General features: G+C 42.5%; 2 protein-coding genes across 2 annotated transcripts in view; both read right to left on the bottom strand.

The window, feature by feature from the left end:
- LOC120058364 (protein ITPRID2-like) overlaps positions 1-573 on the bottom strand; it is a 36,212-nt gene extending 35,639 nt beyond the window's left edge. The window contains exon 1 of the mRNA XM_039006979.1: positions 522-573. The gene's annotated coding sequence lies outside the window, so the exon portion shown is untranslated. The remainder of the gene's footprint in view (positions 1-521) is intronic.
- A 7,965-nt stretch (positions 574-8,538) lies between these two features.
- Positions 8,539-9,837, bottom strand: LOC120058023 (protein ITPRID2-like). Its single transcript, XM_039006506.1, has 3 exons — positions 9,657-9,837; positions 8,886-9,160; positions 8,539-8,603 (listed from the first exon to the last, which is right to left on the bottom strand). Exons 2-3 carry the CDS (start codon positions 9,091-9,093, stop codon positions 8,539-8,541), a joined length of 273 nt encoding a protein of 90 aa, XP_038862434.1. The 5' UTR covers positions 9,094-9,160; positions 9,657-9,837.
- Positions 9,838-18,288: the final 8,451 nt, after the last annotated feature.

The following is an 18,288-nucleotide window of genomic DNA, read 5'->3' as shown; positions in this document are numbered from 1 at the left end:
GTGCAGCGACGCTCCCCATTCAACCTGACAGAGATTGAGAGGATATTCAGAGAAGAATGGGAGAAACTCAGCAAATACAGGTTTGCCAAGCTTGTAGCGTCATACCCAAGAAGACTGGAGGCTGTAATCGCTGCCAACAAAGTACTGAGTAAAGGGTCTGAATACTTATGTAAATGTCATATTTGTTTTTTTTTGTGCAATTTTTTAAAAAATGTTTGCTTTGTCATCATGGGGTATTGGGTGATGAGGGGGAAAAAAACAATTTAATCAATTTTAGAATAAGGCTGTAATGTAACAAAACATGGAAAAAGTATAGGGGTCTGAATACTTTCCGAATGCAATGTATACCCTACAGTAGACTACATAACCATTCAAATAAAAACCTTGGCACGTGCCTGTAAAAAACGTTTTACATGGTTGACCGAACGCATTTTGAACAGCCTACTACAGACAAACGCTTCAAACCAAGACAAATATTTACCGTCAAATACTTTCCTAGCTGGTTGGTTGGTAAATCTTACCTACTGTAGATAGCCATTGATCAAAGGGCACCAGCAGCCCATGTAGTTTGCATTACCAGTTAGACAAGGCAAATACAGGGAATCCAAATGTTATTCCTTTTAGCTCAGGATACTTGTATCATGCCTGAGTCTGTTTCTTACTTCGATTTAGAAGCACAATAACAGTTTGACAAAGCTACCAACTGGTAACTGGAGTGAGTGTGGGTGTATGAGTACAGAAGCTGGCTAGTATGCTCCAAAGTACACTATGGCTCCAAGGTGGGGTGTGGTGAGACAGTTGCGAAATGCTCCACAAACACCCCCTTGGCGCACACACACACACACACACACACACACACACACACACACACACACACACACACACTCCTCCACATGATCTTTTTCCATATGAGAGTTAGTTTTATAGAATAGGACTGATGTTATAGTAGAGGGGAATTCACCCTTGGACTGAGTGCTGCTCTGTTCATCCAGAGAGGCCCCAAGAGGAGTCCTGTGAAGAGACACACATACACCGTTAGGCGGGAACAAACTCAATATACTTAAAAATGACCAAAACATAACTGAAACTGTGTAGAAATAATGGACCTATATTCATACAGAAGACTGAATGCGTCCCCCGGGGCTAAATGAGTTCAACACCCCTGGTCTCTAGTGTCCTCCTAACACTGTGCTGGCTCATTTCCTCACACAGGAAGACCCATACACAAACACTACAACCGTTTCATCTTTTTGTCAACTACCCACATATCAGCAGATCAAGTCACACCCAATCCTACTGTACAGTAGTACTATAGTTACTGTATCATGCAAATCTTGTTTGACATAAAGATCCCACACAGAACAATGCTCTCGTTGGCTGGCCCTTGCTTCATATTCGTCGCCAAACCCACTGGCTCCAGGTCATCTATAAGTCTTTGCTAGGTAAAGCCCTGCCTTATCTCAGCTCACTGGTCACCATAGCAGCATCCCCCCGTAGCACGCGCTCCAGCAGGTATATTTCACTGGTCACCCCCAAAGCCAATTCCTCCTTATAGGCCGCCTTTCCTTCCAGTTCTCCCCTGCCAATGACTGGAACGAATTGCAAAAATCACTGAAGCTGGAGACTCATATCTCCCTCACTAACTTTAAGCATCAGCTGTCAGAGCAGCTCACAGATCATTGCACCTGTACATAGCCCATCTGTAAATAGCCCATCCAACTACCTCATCCCCATATTGTTATTTATTTTTTGCTCCTTTGCACCCTAGTATCTCTACTTGCACATGCATCTTCTGCACATCTATCACACCAGTGTTTAATTGCTAAATTGTAATTATTTCGCCACTACGGCCTATTTATTGCCTTACCTCCTTAATCTTACCTTTTTTTGCACACACTGTATATTGATTTTTTTCCTATTGTGTTATTGAGTGTACGTTTGTTTATTCCATGTGTAACTCTGTGTTGTTGTTTGTGTAGCACTGTTGTGCTTTATCTTGGCCAAGTCGCAGTTGTAAATGAGAACTTGTTCTCAACTGGCCTACCTGGTTAAATAAAAAGAAATATTAAAAAAAATAACGTGCTACATTGCTATTGTTTGCCCTTAGACTAGAGCAGGGCTCTCCAGCCCTGTTTCTGGAGAGCTCCACTCCTGTAGGTTTTCAAATCCAACCCCAGTTGTAACTAACCTGAGTCAGTTTATCAACCAGCTAATTATTAGAATCAGGCACGCTAGATTAGGGTTTGAGTGAAAATCTACAGGCCGGTATCTCTCCAGGAACAGGGTTGGAGAGCCCTGCTCTAGTCTAAGGTAGCACGTTACATAACATCCCTAACCCTGCTCTAGCTGGCTCCTAGGTCTCTACCTCACCTCTCTGTCAATAGATCAAACTCCATATGGTCACTATTCCAGACCTATGCTTTCTGATGTGACCTACTGTATTCAAATCTTACTGTACTTCTATAATGAGTCAGTCTGACCAACTCAAGTCTATATGCTAATTGTTCATGTAACATCTAGGTTAACTAAACTTGGAACAGCTGTCTGTAGGCCTATACCAGCGCCCTGTCATAATGAAGATTTCATAAAAAGGACATTATTGACATTGTGTAAAACCCTCAACAGCATGTGATTTTCTGTTTGCTCTCTCCCACTATCTCACTCTGTCTTACTCATGGACGTAGGTTCGCGGGGGATTTTCAACCAACTAGAATATTTGACTGAATAAATGATTCTAAGTTCCATGGTAATGTTTGTTTAACTTGTGCACTAAAGTACAGCGCTAAACCCTAATAAACATGACCCAGACTATTAGTAAGCAAGGAAATTCTTCCGGGAGCCATTTAACCTGTCACGCAGGCAAACTCAAGCGGGGATTCTTTATTTTTTATATATACTTAAATCATACTTCATATTTTAAGTATATTTAATATTATCAAATTGGAACAATTTTAAATACATTTAATGTCAATTTGATTTGTATTTTATTCGTACTTAAGTATGTTAAATATATTTAAAATGATATAAATTGGGACTTTAAAATGTACTTAAGTATTTTCTAGGTATATCAGATGAAGAGCAAAACAAATATTCTTTGAATGCACATTAAGTACATTTGTCATAAATTAGAAATATACTAAAATTGTATTGTGATTAGAATTCCTATATTTTCTTTGCAAAAAAGGTGTATTTATAATGTGTTTCAAGTATACTTTTACAAATACACTTCGACTCATTAACCACATTAGCTATTGTAATTGAGCCAATGTTATGCCAATGTCAACATGCTATTTACAATTTACAAGTAACACTTTTGAGAACTGTGCACCATTTTTAAATTATTTTTATTTCACCTTTATTTAACCAGGTAAGCTAGTTGAGAACAAGTTCTCATTTGCAACTGCGACCTGGCCAAGATAAAGCAAAGCAGTGTGACACAGACAACAACACAGAGTTAAACATGGAGTAAACCATAAACAAGCCAATAACACAATAAACAAGTCAATGACACAGTAGAAAAAAGAAAGTCTATATACAGTGTGTGCAAAAGGCATGAGGAGGTAGGCAATAAATAGGCCATAGGAACGAATAATTACAATTTAGCAGATTAACACTGGAGTGATAAATGAGCAGATGATGATGTGCAAGTAGAGATACTGGTGTGCAAAAGAGCAGAAAAGTAAATAAAATAAAAACAGTATGGGGATGAGGTAGGTAGATTGGGTGTGCTATTTACAGATGGACTATGTACAGCTGCAGCGATCGGTTAGCTGCTCAGATAGTTGATGTTTAAAGTTGGTGAGGGAAATAAAAGTCTCCAACTTCAGCGATTTTTGCAATTCGTTCCAGTCACTGGCAGCAGAGAACTGGAAGGAAAGGCGGCCAAATGAGGTGTTGGCTTTGGGGATGATCAGTGAGATATACCTGAGATATACCTGATTGGTATTTAACACTTTAGTTGTTCACATTAAGGACCCAGGCCTTCCTTATTAACATTTCAATAAATGTGTAATATGTAATGTGTAATTAAAAGTAGAACATTATTCAGTTTGAAAATTAACATCAAAACATTTGAATAAACTAAATATGAGGAACAATATCATATTATAAATCAAAACTTCAACTGCAAAAAAGGATGCTATCATTTTCAACTTTTGCTGCACTCTTCTGAACAGGAATTCAGAAAGTACTTCAAAACTCATTATTGGCAGTGAAACTACAGTAACTTGCAACATAATTCATACCCCTTGGATTTATTCACATTTTTTTGTTAAAAAGTGGGATTAAAATTGATTTAATAAAAAATAAAAAATAAAAATCTACACAAAATACTATATTAAAGTGGAAGATATCTATAAAAAATGTGTTAAAGATTGCTAGATATTAAATAACTAAAATATAGTAATTGCGTAAGTATTCAGCTCCCTGAGTCAATACATGCTGGAAACAATGTTGGCAGCCATTACAGATGGGAGTCTTCCCGGGTAAGTCTCTAAGATTATCTCTTTATTCTTTTCAGAATTCTTCAAGCTCTGTCAAGATGTTGATGCTCATGGCTACACAGAAATGTTCAAATCTTGCCATAGATTTAAGCAGATTTAAGTCAAAACTTTAGTGCCTTGTTTGTTAAATACAATATTTATGTTTTGGAATTCTGATTATTTGTATTCTTATTTTCATTCTGTCATTTAAATCATTATTGTGGCGTCACTAAAATGTTGTTGATCCATCCTCAGTTTTCTTCCATCACTGACATTCAACTCTGTAACTATTTTACAATCACCAATGGCCTCATGAGCAGTTTCATTCCTGTCCTGCAGCTCAGAAGGATGACCATCTTTGATGTGTCTGGGTGGTTTAATACATAATCCACAGCATACAGTAGTTATTAACTTGACCATGCTTAAAGAGATATTCAATGTCTGATTTGATATTGTTACCGATCTACCTATCGCTGCCCTTTTATGAGGCTTTCGAAAGGCTCCCTGGTCTTTGTAGTTGGATCTGTGCTTGAAATTCAATACTTGACTGAGGGAACTCACAGATGTATGTATGGAGGACAGAGGAACCATTAGTCATAAAAATATTGTGTCAACCCCTATTGTTTCACACAGAGTCCATGTAACATATTCTGTGATTTGATAGGCCAAACACTCCTGAACCAATTTAGGCTTGCCTAAACAAAGAGGCTGAATACTTATGCAATGACTATATTTTAATTATTTAATTGTTTTCTTCCACTTTGACATTAGAGTATTTAGAGTTCATTGTTGACAACAAATGACAAATAAATCAATTTTAATCCCACTTAACACAAAATGTGAAGAAATCCAAGGGGTATTAATACTTTTGCAAAGCACTGTATCGCTCAAGCAGTTTCCTTTAAAATAAAATCTATGCTTCAACTTAAAAACAACTCCAAGTGTATTTTGAAATGTGTTGAAGTTTGATAATGTAACGGCTTTCCTCTTCCTCTTCATCCGAAGAGGAGGAGCATGGATTGAACCAAGACGCAGCGTTGTGATAAGACATGATATTTAATAAACAAAACAGAAAACACGACGAACACTTGAATAATTACAAAACAATAAAACGATGTAGACAGACCTGGACGACGAATTTACATGAAACACGAAGAACGCATGAACAGGAAAAATGACTACATAAAACGAACAAACAAACAAAACCGAAAACAGTCCCGTGTGGCGTAACATACACAGACACTGACACAGGAGACAACCACCCACAACAATCAATGTGAAAACACCTACCTTAATATGGCTCTCAATCAGAGGAAATGAAAACCACCTGCCTCTAATTGAGAACCATATCAGGTCACCCTTTAACCAACATAGAAACACATAACATAGACTACCCACCCAAACTCACGCCCTGACCGTCAAACACATACAAAATAACAGAAAACCGGTCAGGAACGTGACATAACCCCCCCCTCAAGGTGCGTACTCCGAACGCACCACCAAAAGTCTAGGGGAGGGTCTGGGTGGGCGTCTGACCACGGTGGTGGCTCAGGCTCTGGGCGAGGTCCCCACCCCACCATAGTCAATCCCAGCTTACGTCTCCCCCTTAGAATGACCACCCTCATCTTACACCCACTTAATTTAACTGGTAACTTTAAGATAAGGGGCAGCACCGGGACAAGGTAGCTCAGGACAGAGATATAGCTCAGGACAGAGAGGTAGTTCTGGATAAATGACCGCTCTGGGCTGAGGGGCAGCTCATGACTGGCTGACGGTTCTGGACGCTCATGGCTAGCTGACGGCTCTGGACGCTCATGGCTGGCTGACGGCTCTGGACGCTCATGGCTGGCTGACGGCTCTGGACGCTCATGGCTCGCTGACGGCTCTGGACGGTCATGGCTCGCTGACGGCTCTGGCTGGTCATGGCTCGCTGACGGCTCTGGCTGGTCATGGCTCGCTGACGGCTCTGGCTGGTCATGGCTCAGATGGCGCTGAGGAGACGGATGGCTCAGATGGCGCTGGGGAGACGGATGGCTCAGATGGCGCTGGGGAGACGGATGGCTCAGATGGCGCTGGGGAGACGGATGGCTCTGGCCGGATGAGGCGCACTGTAGGCCTGGTGCGTGGTGCCGGAACTGGAGGCACCGGGCTAAGGACATGCACCTTCAGGCTAGTGCGGGGAGCAGGGACAGGGCACACTGGACTCTCAAAACGCACTATGGACCTGGTGCGTGGTACCGGCACTGGTGGCACCGGGCTGAGGGCACGCACATCAGGACGAGTACGGGGAGAAGGAACAGTGTGTACAGGGCTCTGGAGACGCACAGGTGGCTTAGTGCGTGGTGCCGGAACTGGAGGCACTGGGCTGGAGACACGCACCATAGGGAGAGTGCGTGGAGGAGGAACAGGGCTCTGGAAACGCACTGGAAGCCTGGTGCGTGGAGTAGGCACTGGTGGTACTGGGCTGGGGCGGGGAGGTGGCGCCGGAAATACCGGACCGTGCAGGCGTACTGGCTCCCTTGAGCATTGAGCCTGCCCAACCTTACCTGGTTGAATGCTCCCCGTTGCCCGACCAGTGCGGGGAGGTGGAATAACCCGCACCGGGTTATGTAGGCGAACCGGGGACACCATGCGTAAGGCTGGTGCCATGTAAGCCGGCCCGAGGAGACGTACTGGTGGCCAGATATGTAGGGCCGGCTTCATGACATCCGGCTCAATACTCAATCTAGCCCTACCAGTGCGGGGAGGTGGAATAACCCGCACCGGGCTATGAACACGTACAGGAGACACCGTGCGCTCTACTGCGTAACACGGTGTCTGCCCGTACTCCCGCTCTCCACGGTTAGCCTGGGAAGTGGGCGCAGGTCTCCTACCTGCCCTTGGCCCACTACCTCTTAGCCCCCCCCCCAAGAAATGTTTGGGGTTTCTTCGCGGGCTTCCAGCCACGTCTCCTTGCTGCCTCCTCATACCACCGCTCCTGGGCTCTCGCTGCTTCCATCTCCTCACGAGCGCGGCGATATTCCCCAATATGAGCCCAGTGTCCTTTTCCCTCCAATACTTCTTCCCATGTCCAGGATTCCTGTTTCGTAGGCCACTGCTCGAACTCACGCTGCTTGGTTCTGGTTCGGTGGGTGGTTCTGTAACGGCTTTCCTCTTCCTCTTCATCCGAAGAGGAGGAGCATGGATTGAACCAAGACGCAGCGTTGTGATAAGACATGATATTTAATAAACAAAACAGAAAACACGACGAACACTTGAATAATTACAAAACAATAAAACGATGTAGACAGACCTGGACGACGAACTTACATGAAACACGAAGATCGCATGAACAGGAAAAATGACTACATAAAACGAACGAACAAACAAAACCGAAAACAGTCCCGTGTGGCGTAACATACACAGACACTGACACAGGAGACAACCACCCACAACAATCAATGTGAAAACACCTACCTTAATATGGCTCTCAATCAGAGGAAATGAAAACCACCTGCCTCTAATTGAGAGCCATATCAGGTCACCCTTTAACCAACATAGAAACACATAACATAGACTACCCACCCAAACTCACGCCCTGACCGTCAAACACATACAAAATAACAGAAAACCGGTCAGGAACGTGACAGATAATATATTTATCGTACGAAAAAACAATGATAATAAAGTACACTTTTAATAAGTGTATTGAAGTGTAGTGATATTATAGTTATACTTAAGATATACTATAAAAATACATCTCGTATTTGAAGTATATTATTTTAATGTTTAGTATATTTAAGTATACTAAACAAGCTGTAAAAAGTAACCAATAGTCATACCAAACAATGACTTTCCTGAGAAGCCAGCCATCCAGTCCCATTTAACCACAAGTCTTTATTCAAATGATGTCTAACTACATGTCTTTGAGGATCGCCTAGAAGTGACAATGACAAAATAGTAAGTATTTACTTTCCTGACTATGCTGACTGAGCTAGTCACTAGGCATTCCACACCAGCCTCCCTGATATACAGTGACAGTCAGGAGTTTTATTTACATGCAAATGTAAAGGTTTCATTATAATGCAACACTACAATACCTGCAGTCCTTGAGCCAGCTCGCAATCTTCTTAGGGACGGGCCCTGAGAGAAAAAAAACGGAGCAATTCAAAGCCATGTACAACTGTTCAGTTTTCTATAAACGCAATTTAACATTCAATCTACAATGTAGATTACAACTGGATAATTTTTTAAAATAATAATCTGTTTGCTGTTGCAGGATTTTATTCCCTTTTGGGCTTGGTAATTATATAGCAACAAGACCTTAAGTAGGCTTTATTGTTTCGTTGTGACTTCCATGGAGCTGTAAAAAGCCAAACTATAATTATTTCTGCCTGCTGCTCCCTGTAGCTCATCCCAACGTACCTGGCTCCTCGGCCGGGACTGTCTTCTCCTCCATAGTGGGATCTGGACACAGTGTCTTCTCGCTGGAACCCTCCTGATCCTGGGTGTCCTGGCTCTCAGAGAGGCCCTGCCAGGAGTCTCTGCTCTGGATCCAGGCCTTCCTCATTATTGTCGCTGCCTTCCATGGGTGATCTATGCTGGGGCTCGCAGCAGTTTCACACTGCTCCATGGTCCGCTCCTGGATCCACAACTCCTCCTCTCCCCTGGCCTGGTCGCTACAGCAGGGGGCAAATCACCTGTAGCAAATAGGAGGGGATTGTTATGAGACTAGATGGTAGCCACACACACACACACACACACACACACACACACACACACACACACACACACACACACACACACACACACACACACACACACACACACACACACACACACACACACACACACCTTGCACAAACAAGCCTCATTTCACTATACAAAGGAAAGGTATGAAAACATGCCTATGCCTGTAATATAACATCATCCTGCATGATAACCATGTATGCTCACAGAACAGAGTTGAGCTGTAAACGAGCAAATGTCCAATAATGGAACTGACTTTGGAAAATAAGTTGCTATATCATACAAACAAAGATAAAACAAGACTACACACAATTTGTTTCTTTCCATAACTTAGATGGCTAAATTAATTACGACCAGAACACCAAATTAATAAATGTGACAACCTCTTCAAGAACAAGAAGCAGAAGAACACAAAACAATCCGCACGACACACGACACTAATAATACCTGGTGGGAATTCCTCCTTCTGCCAGAATTATTATCCTAAGAATTCTTCCAAGAATACTAAGATTACTTCCAAAGCCATCAAATGTAAAAGTAGTTCCCACTCAGCCAGGCAGAGATGTGGGACAGAGGCAGGCAGGGTGGATGGATGGATACAGTGAGGAGCTACAGAGAGTAAAAAGTCCAACTGCCAACAAGTGGAGCAGAAAATGTCGGTTTAGTTGAAAGATTGCGTGCTGGTGCCGAGTCATTTCCTGTTGTGGATCAGCTCTTTTCTGAAGGGAGGATAGAGGGATAGACAGAAGGAGGGAGGGAGTTCTCACTGGAGTGTATAGGCCAAACCTCGAGGGACAAGAGGAGGCGGCTATTATTATGTTACTTCTATTTCCAGAGTAATCATCTGAAATAAGAAGGAATGTAAATAAATAAACAAACACAAAACAAACACTTTGCTCTCAAAACATAAAACAATGGCGGTGACAGACAGCTATCTAAATGTGTGGGAATCTAAAAAGGGGTAATTAGAAAATACCATTAACAAATAGGATTGTCTATTTAAATGAAGTACAGTGAGACATCTTGACGATACAAAGAGTGTCGATGAACTTAAAACACTTCTGCAGATAATGAACTGATATTCACGTGACAGTTTGTGCTGCCATTTTGTGAAGAGGGAGCATATAAGGATGGAGACGGGTTGGAGAATTTAGCATTTTTCAAACAACTGAAGTATCATACCCAAGATTTTAAGCATTTTTTATCAATTGTGTATCTACAGTGCATTCGGAAAGCATTCAGACCACTTTACTTTTTCTATATTTTGTTACGTTACAGCTTTATTTAAAAAATGTATTTGTTTCTCATCAATCTACCCACAATACCCTATAATAACAAAGCAAAAATAGTTTATTTTTACGGTCCCGTGTGGCTCAGTTGGTAGAGCATGGTGCTTGCAACGCCAGGGTTGTGGGTTCATTCCCCACGGGGGGACCAGGATGAATAAGGATGAATATGTATGAACTTTCCAATTTGTAAGTCGCTCTGGATAAGAGCGTCTGCTAAATGACTTAAATGTAAATGCAAAAATAGTTTAGAATTTTTTTGCAAACGTATTTAAAAAAAAAACTGAAATATCACATTTACATAAGTATTCAGACCCTTTACTAAGTACTTTTTTGAAATACTTTTGGCAGCGAATACAGCCTGGAGTCTTCTTGGGTATGGTATGATGCTACAAGCTTGGCACACCTGTATTTGGGGAGTTTCTCCCATTCTTCTCTGCAGATCCTCTCAAGCTCTGTCATGTTGGATGGGGAGCGTTGCTGCACAGCTATTTTCAGGTCTCTCCAGAGCTGTTTGATCTGGTTCAAGTCCGGGCTCTGACTGGGCCACTCAAGGACATTCAGAGACTTGTCCTGAAGCCACTCCCACGTTGTCTTGGCTGTGTGCTTAGGGTCGTTGAACTGTTGGAAGGTGAACCTTCATCCCAGTCTGAGGTCCTGAGAGCTCTGAAGCAGGATTTCATCAAGGATCTCTCTGTACTTTGCTCCATTCATCTTTTCCTCGATCATGGTCTGAGAGTCCTTCAGGTGCCTTTTGGCAAACTCCAAGTGGGTGGTCATGTGCCTTTTACTGAGGAGTGACTTCCGTCTGGCCACTCTACCATAAAGGCCTTATTAGTGGAGTGCTGCAGAGATGGTTGTCCCATCTTCACAGAGGAACTCTGGAGCTCTGTCAGAGTGACCATTGGGTTCTTGGTCACCTCCCTGACCAAGGCCCTTCTCCCCCGATTGCTCAGTTTGGCCGGGCAGCCAGCTCTAGGAAGTGTTGGTGGTTCCAAACTTCTTCCATTTAAGATGATGGGGGCCACTGTGTTCTTGGGGACTTTCAATGCTGCAGAAATGTTTTGGTGCCCGTCCCCAGATCTGTGCCTCGACACAATCCTGTTTTGGAGCTCTACGGACAATTCCTTCGACCTCATGGCTTGGTTTTTGCTCTGACATGCACTGTCAACGGTGGGACCTTACATAGACAAGTGTGTGCCTTTCCAAATCATGTCCAATCAATTGAATTTACCACAGGTGGACTCCAATCAAGTTGTAGAAACATCTCAAGGATGATCAATGGAAACTGGATGCACCTGAGCTCAATTTCGAGTCTCATAGCAAAGGTTCTGAATACTTATGTAACTAAGTTTTTTTTTTTTTGCAAAAAATTCTTAAAACCCGTTTTCGCTTTGTCATTATGGGTTATTGTGTGTAGATTGATGAGCGTAGTGTGTACAGCCCAGTACATCACTGAAGAGCTACCTTCCTGTAGGTTCACTCCAACCCCAGTTGTAAATAACCTGATTCATTTTATCAACCAGGCAATTATTAGAATTAGGTGTGCTAGATTAGGGTTGGAGAGAGAACCTACAGATTAAGAAATTACAGAAAACCTACAGATTAGGGTTGGAGAGCCCTGATATAGGGAATATGGTGCCATTTGGGATGCAGCATGAGAGACAGAGGAACAGCGGAAGTAATCTACTGTACCAGCTTAAATCATCTGAGCCCAAAGACACTAAAAATTAGGGGTTTAACAAGGGTTCTTCTAAGATCTCAAAGTTCTTCAGAGAATCTTAGGGTTCTTGGCACTGAAAATTGTCCTCAAAAGGTTCTTCCACGAACCCCATAGGAGGTGGGGTTCATCGAGGAACCGCCTTAGGTTCCTGCAAGAACCCTCACCAACTAACTGCCAAACTAAACTGTTTGAATTTGAAAGGACCGCATGTGCAGGCATTTAAACGAAAATGTTTAAGATCTCCTCAATTTAAGGTAAGGTTTGTCCCTTATATGATCTAAATTGCTATTGTTTTGTGATGATACCATCTAGCTTTTAATATTTGTGCAAATATTTCTAAAAACAGAAAATGGACACAATTCAATGGATATCAATCAAAGAGGTAAGAATATGTACTGTATGCTATAAGAATATGAAGGCTAACTTTTATTTATTTAACAAGGCAAGTCAGTTAAGAACACATTTTTATTTACAATGATGGCCTACCCCGGCCAAACACGGAATACGCTGGGCCAATTGTGCGCCGCCCTATGGCCTGATGTGATTCGGCCTGGATTCGAACCAGGGACTGAAGTGATGCCTCTTACACTGAGATGCAGTGCCTTAGACTGCTGCGCCACTCGGGAGCTGCATTGGGTGCAGATGACTGAACTGCTCACTTTTGTGTCGGTAGGTATACAGACGAGGAGGCATACAAGGGTATGTCTATTGGTATGTTATGGAGATCACATGTACCACCCTCCTCCCTTACCTCTTCAATGAAAACCCCATTGGCCTCTACAATATGGATAAGGTATGTGCATTCGCATTTACCACAAAAACCAAGGTATGAATACTGTTGTTGTGTGCATGTTTAGTTAAACATCTGTATAATCACTATTTTTGCTGGCTTTGCTGGGAGTTTACCTCACATTTGGATTTTTTTTATTCTGCTTTGCCACTAAAATCATAATAAAACACTGACAACTAAAATAGTGTTATGCGTATTATTAATATCATAATAACAACAATAAAATAAAAGGTTAAGAACAAATTCTTATTTACAATGACGGCCTAAGGAGGTCTCAGATGCAGATGGAATGTTGGATAAAAGAGTGTGAGAAAGGGAAGAGGGAAAGAGAGATTAGTGTAATGTGAGTGGAGGCTTTATTATAGCAGCTGTGTTGATAATCACTCTTTGCACTTACAGGCCTATCCACCGGATCAGACACTCAGACACTTACACCACTCATACTGACTAACAAACCCATTTGGGCTTGCATCCCAAATGGCACCCTGTTCCCTATATAGTGCACTACTTGACCATATCCCATGGGTAGTATTGCACCATGTAGGGAATAGGGTGCCATTTGGGATGCAAACCATGCATCAAGCCAAAATACGACTATTACGTATAAGGGTGTGCTAAGCCAGGCAATTTGAAGCTGCTGCCTCTGGTCCATACCTCCTTATAAATATTTTGAAAGTGCTGATACTGCAGAACAATAGTGGATTACAGAGCAGACTCTTTCCTTTCCCTGTCTGAAATGCAGCCGAACCAACCACAGCACAGAGACTGGAGGGAAACTGAAAGGCAGCCAAACCAACCACAACAGTAGCCTCGTCGCGAACCAGGGAAGTTCCATGGCAGAAATTAGTTTGGCCCCCGGCCAAACTGAGCAAATGGGGGAGAAGGGCAACGGTCAGGGAGGTGACCAATTTACACACAGAATGTTAACCTGTTTAAAAAAGGTCTTACTCACATCGGCTACGGGGAATGTGATCACACAGTCGTACGGAACAGCTGGTGCCCTCACACATGGGTCAGTATTGCTTGCAGTTGGGTTTCCCTTTGTAATCCGTGATAGTTTGCAAGCCCTGCCACATCTGTTGAGTGTCACAGCCGGTGTAGTAAAATTCAAACTTATTGTCAGATATGCCAAATGGAGGGCGAGGGAGAGCTTCGTATGCGACTCGGTGTGTGGAGTAAAGGTGATTTAGAGTTTTTGCCCCTCTAGTTGCACATGTGACATGCTGGTAGAAATTAGGATATATGGATTTCAGTTTTTCAGAATTAAAAATCACTAGCCACTAGGAGCCCCACTCTTTTCTTATTTTTTTATGGCCCTATACAACTTGTTGAGTGCTGTCTTCGTGCCAGCATCAGTTTGTGGTGGTAAATAGACAGCTACAAAAATATAGATAAACTCTTGGTAAATAGTCTGGTCTATAGTTTATAATGAGGTATTCTAACTCTGGCGAGCAGAACCTTGAGACGTCCTTAATAATAGAGATTGTGCACCAACTGTTGTTAACAAAAAGACAACACCCCCCTTGAGCCTACCCGACGCTGCCGCTCTGTCCTGCTGATGCATAGAAAAACCATCTAGTTGTATATTATCCATGTCCTTGTTCAACAAAGTTTCAGAGAAACATAGAATATTTACGTTTTTCAGGTCCCGTTGATAGGATAGTCACGTACAGAGCTCGTCCAGTTTGTTCTCCAGTGATTGCAAATTCGCCAATAGAACAGAGGGTAGTGGTGGTTTATTTACTCGCCACCGTAGTTGCATCAGGGTGCCCGCAAGTCGGCCTCTATATAGTCGTCTCTTTCTCTTATGAGAGTTGGAATTAGGGCCCGGTTCGGGGTGAGCAGTATGTCCTGCGATGCTGACCCGTTGAAGTAGAAATCTTCATCCAAATCGAGGTTAGCGATTGCTGTTCTGATTTCCTATGACTGAAAATAGCTTCTGGACATGGTTGTGGAAACATTATTTACAAAATAAATATTTAAGAACAGCGAAAGAAATTTATAAAAAAGGAAATGGCAGAATTGGTCAGGTGGCCGTAAACCGGCCGCTATATATTCCAGCACAATTTCAACAGCTAGCAGCTCAATTGAGTTAGCCTACAAAGTGGCCTAATCTACAGTAGCAAGCAAGCTAATAATATATTGTTTAACATTTGAAAATTGTTTTTACTTACTTGAATAGATTCTCCCGCTGCCTCTGTTTTTGGGTCCTTAACAAAACAAAATAATGGGCAATCTTAAAGGTATTTTCGGGTGGTAGCAAAGCACAGCCAGCATCGGATGAATGGCGACATGGAAAAATTCTCGCTCACCTGAGCGCTTCAGAACATGTCGTGACGTTTGACTTTATCAGCGTACTCCTTTCAGTAAATATTTTTTTGTTGTTAAAAAAACGCAGACTGTCAGCCACACTTAAAAACAGTGATGAACATAACACACAGCACCCCCATGTGGGGGGAGGGTTCTTGAAATGTAACATCTGGGAGCCAGGGGACCATTCAAAACGGTTTTGCAATACAAAATTCTCCAGACCTCCAAGGGAGGCGTGACAACGATGTGATTTGAGGTATAGCAACGCGAGACTAGCTTAACATTGACCAAAGAAAATACCTGGCCTGGTCAAGACCTAGAGAACTATGAGTGTCAGTGTGTGTGTGTGTTACAATACATTGTTTATTTATGTCTGTGTGTGTGGGTGGGTCTGTATCCAACACCACAGCACGTCTATGCTGCTGTCCAGCTTGGTCAGAATGAACACTGTTCAGCTGTTATCATGCCCATCAACATCAAACTCCCTTGCGACCAAACATGTTGTAAAGAGGATACTTATATTTATACAGAACAAAAATATAAATGCAACAATTTCAAAGATTTTACTGAGTTACAATTCGTATAAGGAAATCAGTCAATTGAAAGAAAGTCATTAGGCCCTAATCTATGAATTTCAGATAACTCGTAATACAGATATGCATCTGTTGGTCACAAATACCTTAAGACAAAAGGTAGGGGCATGGATCAGAAAACAGTCAGTATCTGGTGTGACCACCATTTGCCTCATGCAGCGTGACACATCTCCTTCGCATAGAGGTGATCAGGCTGTTGATTGTGGCCTGTAGAATGTTGTCCCATTTCTCTTCAATGGCTTTACGAAGTTGCTGGATATTGGTGGGAACTGTAACGCTGTTGTACGCATCGATCCAGAGCATCCTAAACATGCTCAATGGGTGACATGTCTGGTGAGTATGCAGGCCATGGAAGAACTGGGACATTTTCAGCTTCCAGGAATTGCGTACAGATCCTTACGACACGGGGCTGTGCATTATCATGCTGAAACATGAGATGATGGTGGCTGAATGACACGACAATGGGCCTCAGGATCTCGTCACGGTATCTCTGTGCATTTAAATGACAATTGATCAAATGCTATTGTGTTCGTTGTCCGTAGCTTATGCCTGCCTATACCATAACCCCAACGCCACCATGGGGCACTCTGTTCACAACGTTGACATCAGCAAACCGCTTGCTCACACGACGCCATACACGTGGTCTGCAGTTGTGAGGACATACTGCCAAATTCTCTAAAACAACATTGGAGGCGGCTTATGGTAGAGAAATTAACATTCAATTATCTGGCAACAGCTCTGGTGGATATTCCTGCAGTCAGCATGCCAATTGCACGCTCCCTCAAAACTTGAGACATCTGTGGCATTGTGTTGTGTGACAAAACTGCACATTTTAGAGTGGCCTTTTATTGTCCCCAGCACAAGGTGCACCCGTGTAATGATCATGCTGTTTAATCAGCTTCTTGATATGCCACACCTGTCAGGTGGATGGATTATCTTGGCGAAGGAGAAATGCTCACTAACAGGGATGTAAACGAAATGAGAGAAATGTGCGCGTATGGAACATTTCGGGGATATATTACTTAAGCTCATGAAACATGGGACCAACACTTTACATGTTGCTTCTATATAGGTCCCAGTCTGCACCCCTTTCACACACCAACCTCCTGAACCCTGACCCCGTAACCCCTTTCAGCAGAACTAAAAATGCCCAGTTTCCACATCATGGGCCAAATGTGACCCATCATCCATCAGTTAAATCGTGACTGCCACCACATCCCAAAGACACACAACCAGAAAGGAAATACTCTGAACGGTGGAGGTAATGGAACGGGGAGGTACTTTCTGAACTTGTGTTTAGTTGCAAAATGTTTTGCTAGTGTGCGCTACTGAACACCAAGTCCCACCCCAAAACAAAGCACTTAGTAAGAACTCCATTCAGCCAACAAGTAGTTTAAAATTGTAATAAAGTTCTCACGTCTTAAGAGAAAATATATTGGGAAAACTCATTACTGAACTTAAGAGTATAGGCTACAGGAGGTTGGTAGCACCTTAATTGGGGAGGAAAGGCTTGTGGTAATGGCTGGAGTGGAATGGTACCAAATAATTGACATGTTTCCATGTGTTTGATGCAATTCCATTCATTCAGGCCATTATTATGAGCCATCCTCCCCTCAACAGTTGTGTAGGCTTACATAAGTTATTTAAGAGTTCTTCCAACCCCTTTGGGTTGTGCATTACATATGTGGTGTGTCTCGGGGGGTTGGTTTGTAAGTAAAAATACAAATTGCCTTTAATCAGCAAAGAAAATGCACAAATACAGTATCCTCCATTTAGCTTGTCAGGGATCTTGCCTCTATACGGACATACGTAGTTTTTCTAAACCAGCTATCGGTTATGACCTTCTAAAACAAACAGCACAGTAGCACTACTATGATGGTTTCTTTTTTTATGCAGTGTCGCGTAGATAGACTAGTCAAAATGGGTCAACCACAGTATCCAATCCTACTACAGCTCTTAAAAAATACATTTTCTCTCAATAAGATTACCTTACAAATAAAGCTTAAATGAAAAAAATATAAATAAAGGCAACTTCTTCTGGGAAAATAGGCCTTCTATATCAGTGCCAACAAGGGCCTTTCGTTATGCCAAACTTCTTTCATAAAGTCCAGTTCAAAGTTAAACAAATTCAAAATCCCAAATGGCACCCTATTCGCTATACACTGCACTACCTTTGACCGAAGCCCTAAAGGCTCTGGTCGAAAGCTGTGCAATATATGGGAATAGGGTGCCATTCAAGAATTAATGCCGGGGTTCAGAGCTGCAATCTGGCTATCTGAACCACGACTGCTTTGTCTAGAGCTGTAACAGAATACCTTGGCCTGCCAGCCATCCCACTGCTTCGTCACGTACACACATGCACGAACACACACACACG

The sequence above is a fragment of the Salvelinus namaycush genome, chromosome 13 (genome assembly GCF_016432855.1).
Source record: "Salvelinus namaycush isolate Seneca chromosome 13, SaNama_1.0, whole genome shotgun sequence".
NCBI classification, from domain to species: Eukaryota; Metazoa; Chordata; class Actinopteri; order Salmoniformes; family Salmonidae; genus Salvelinus; species Salvelinus namaycush.
The sequence above is the reverse complement of the archived record's forward strand: the minus strand, read 5'-3'. Positions and strand labels throughout refer to the sequence as shown.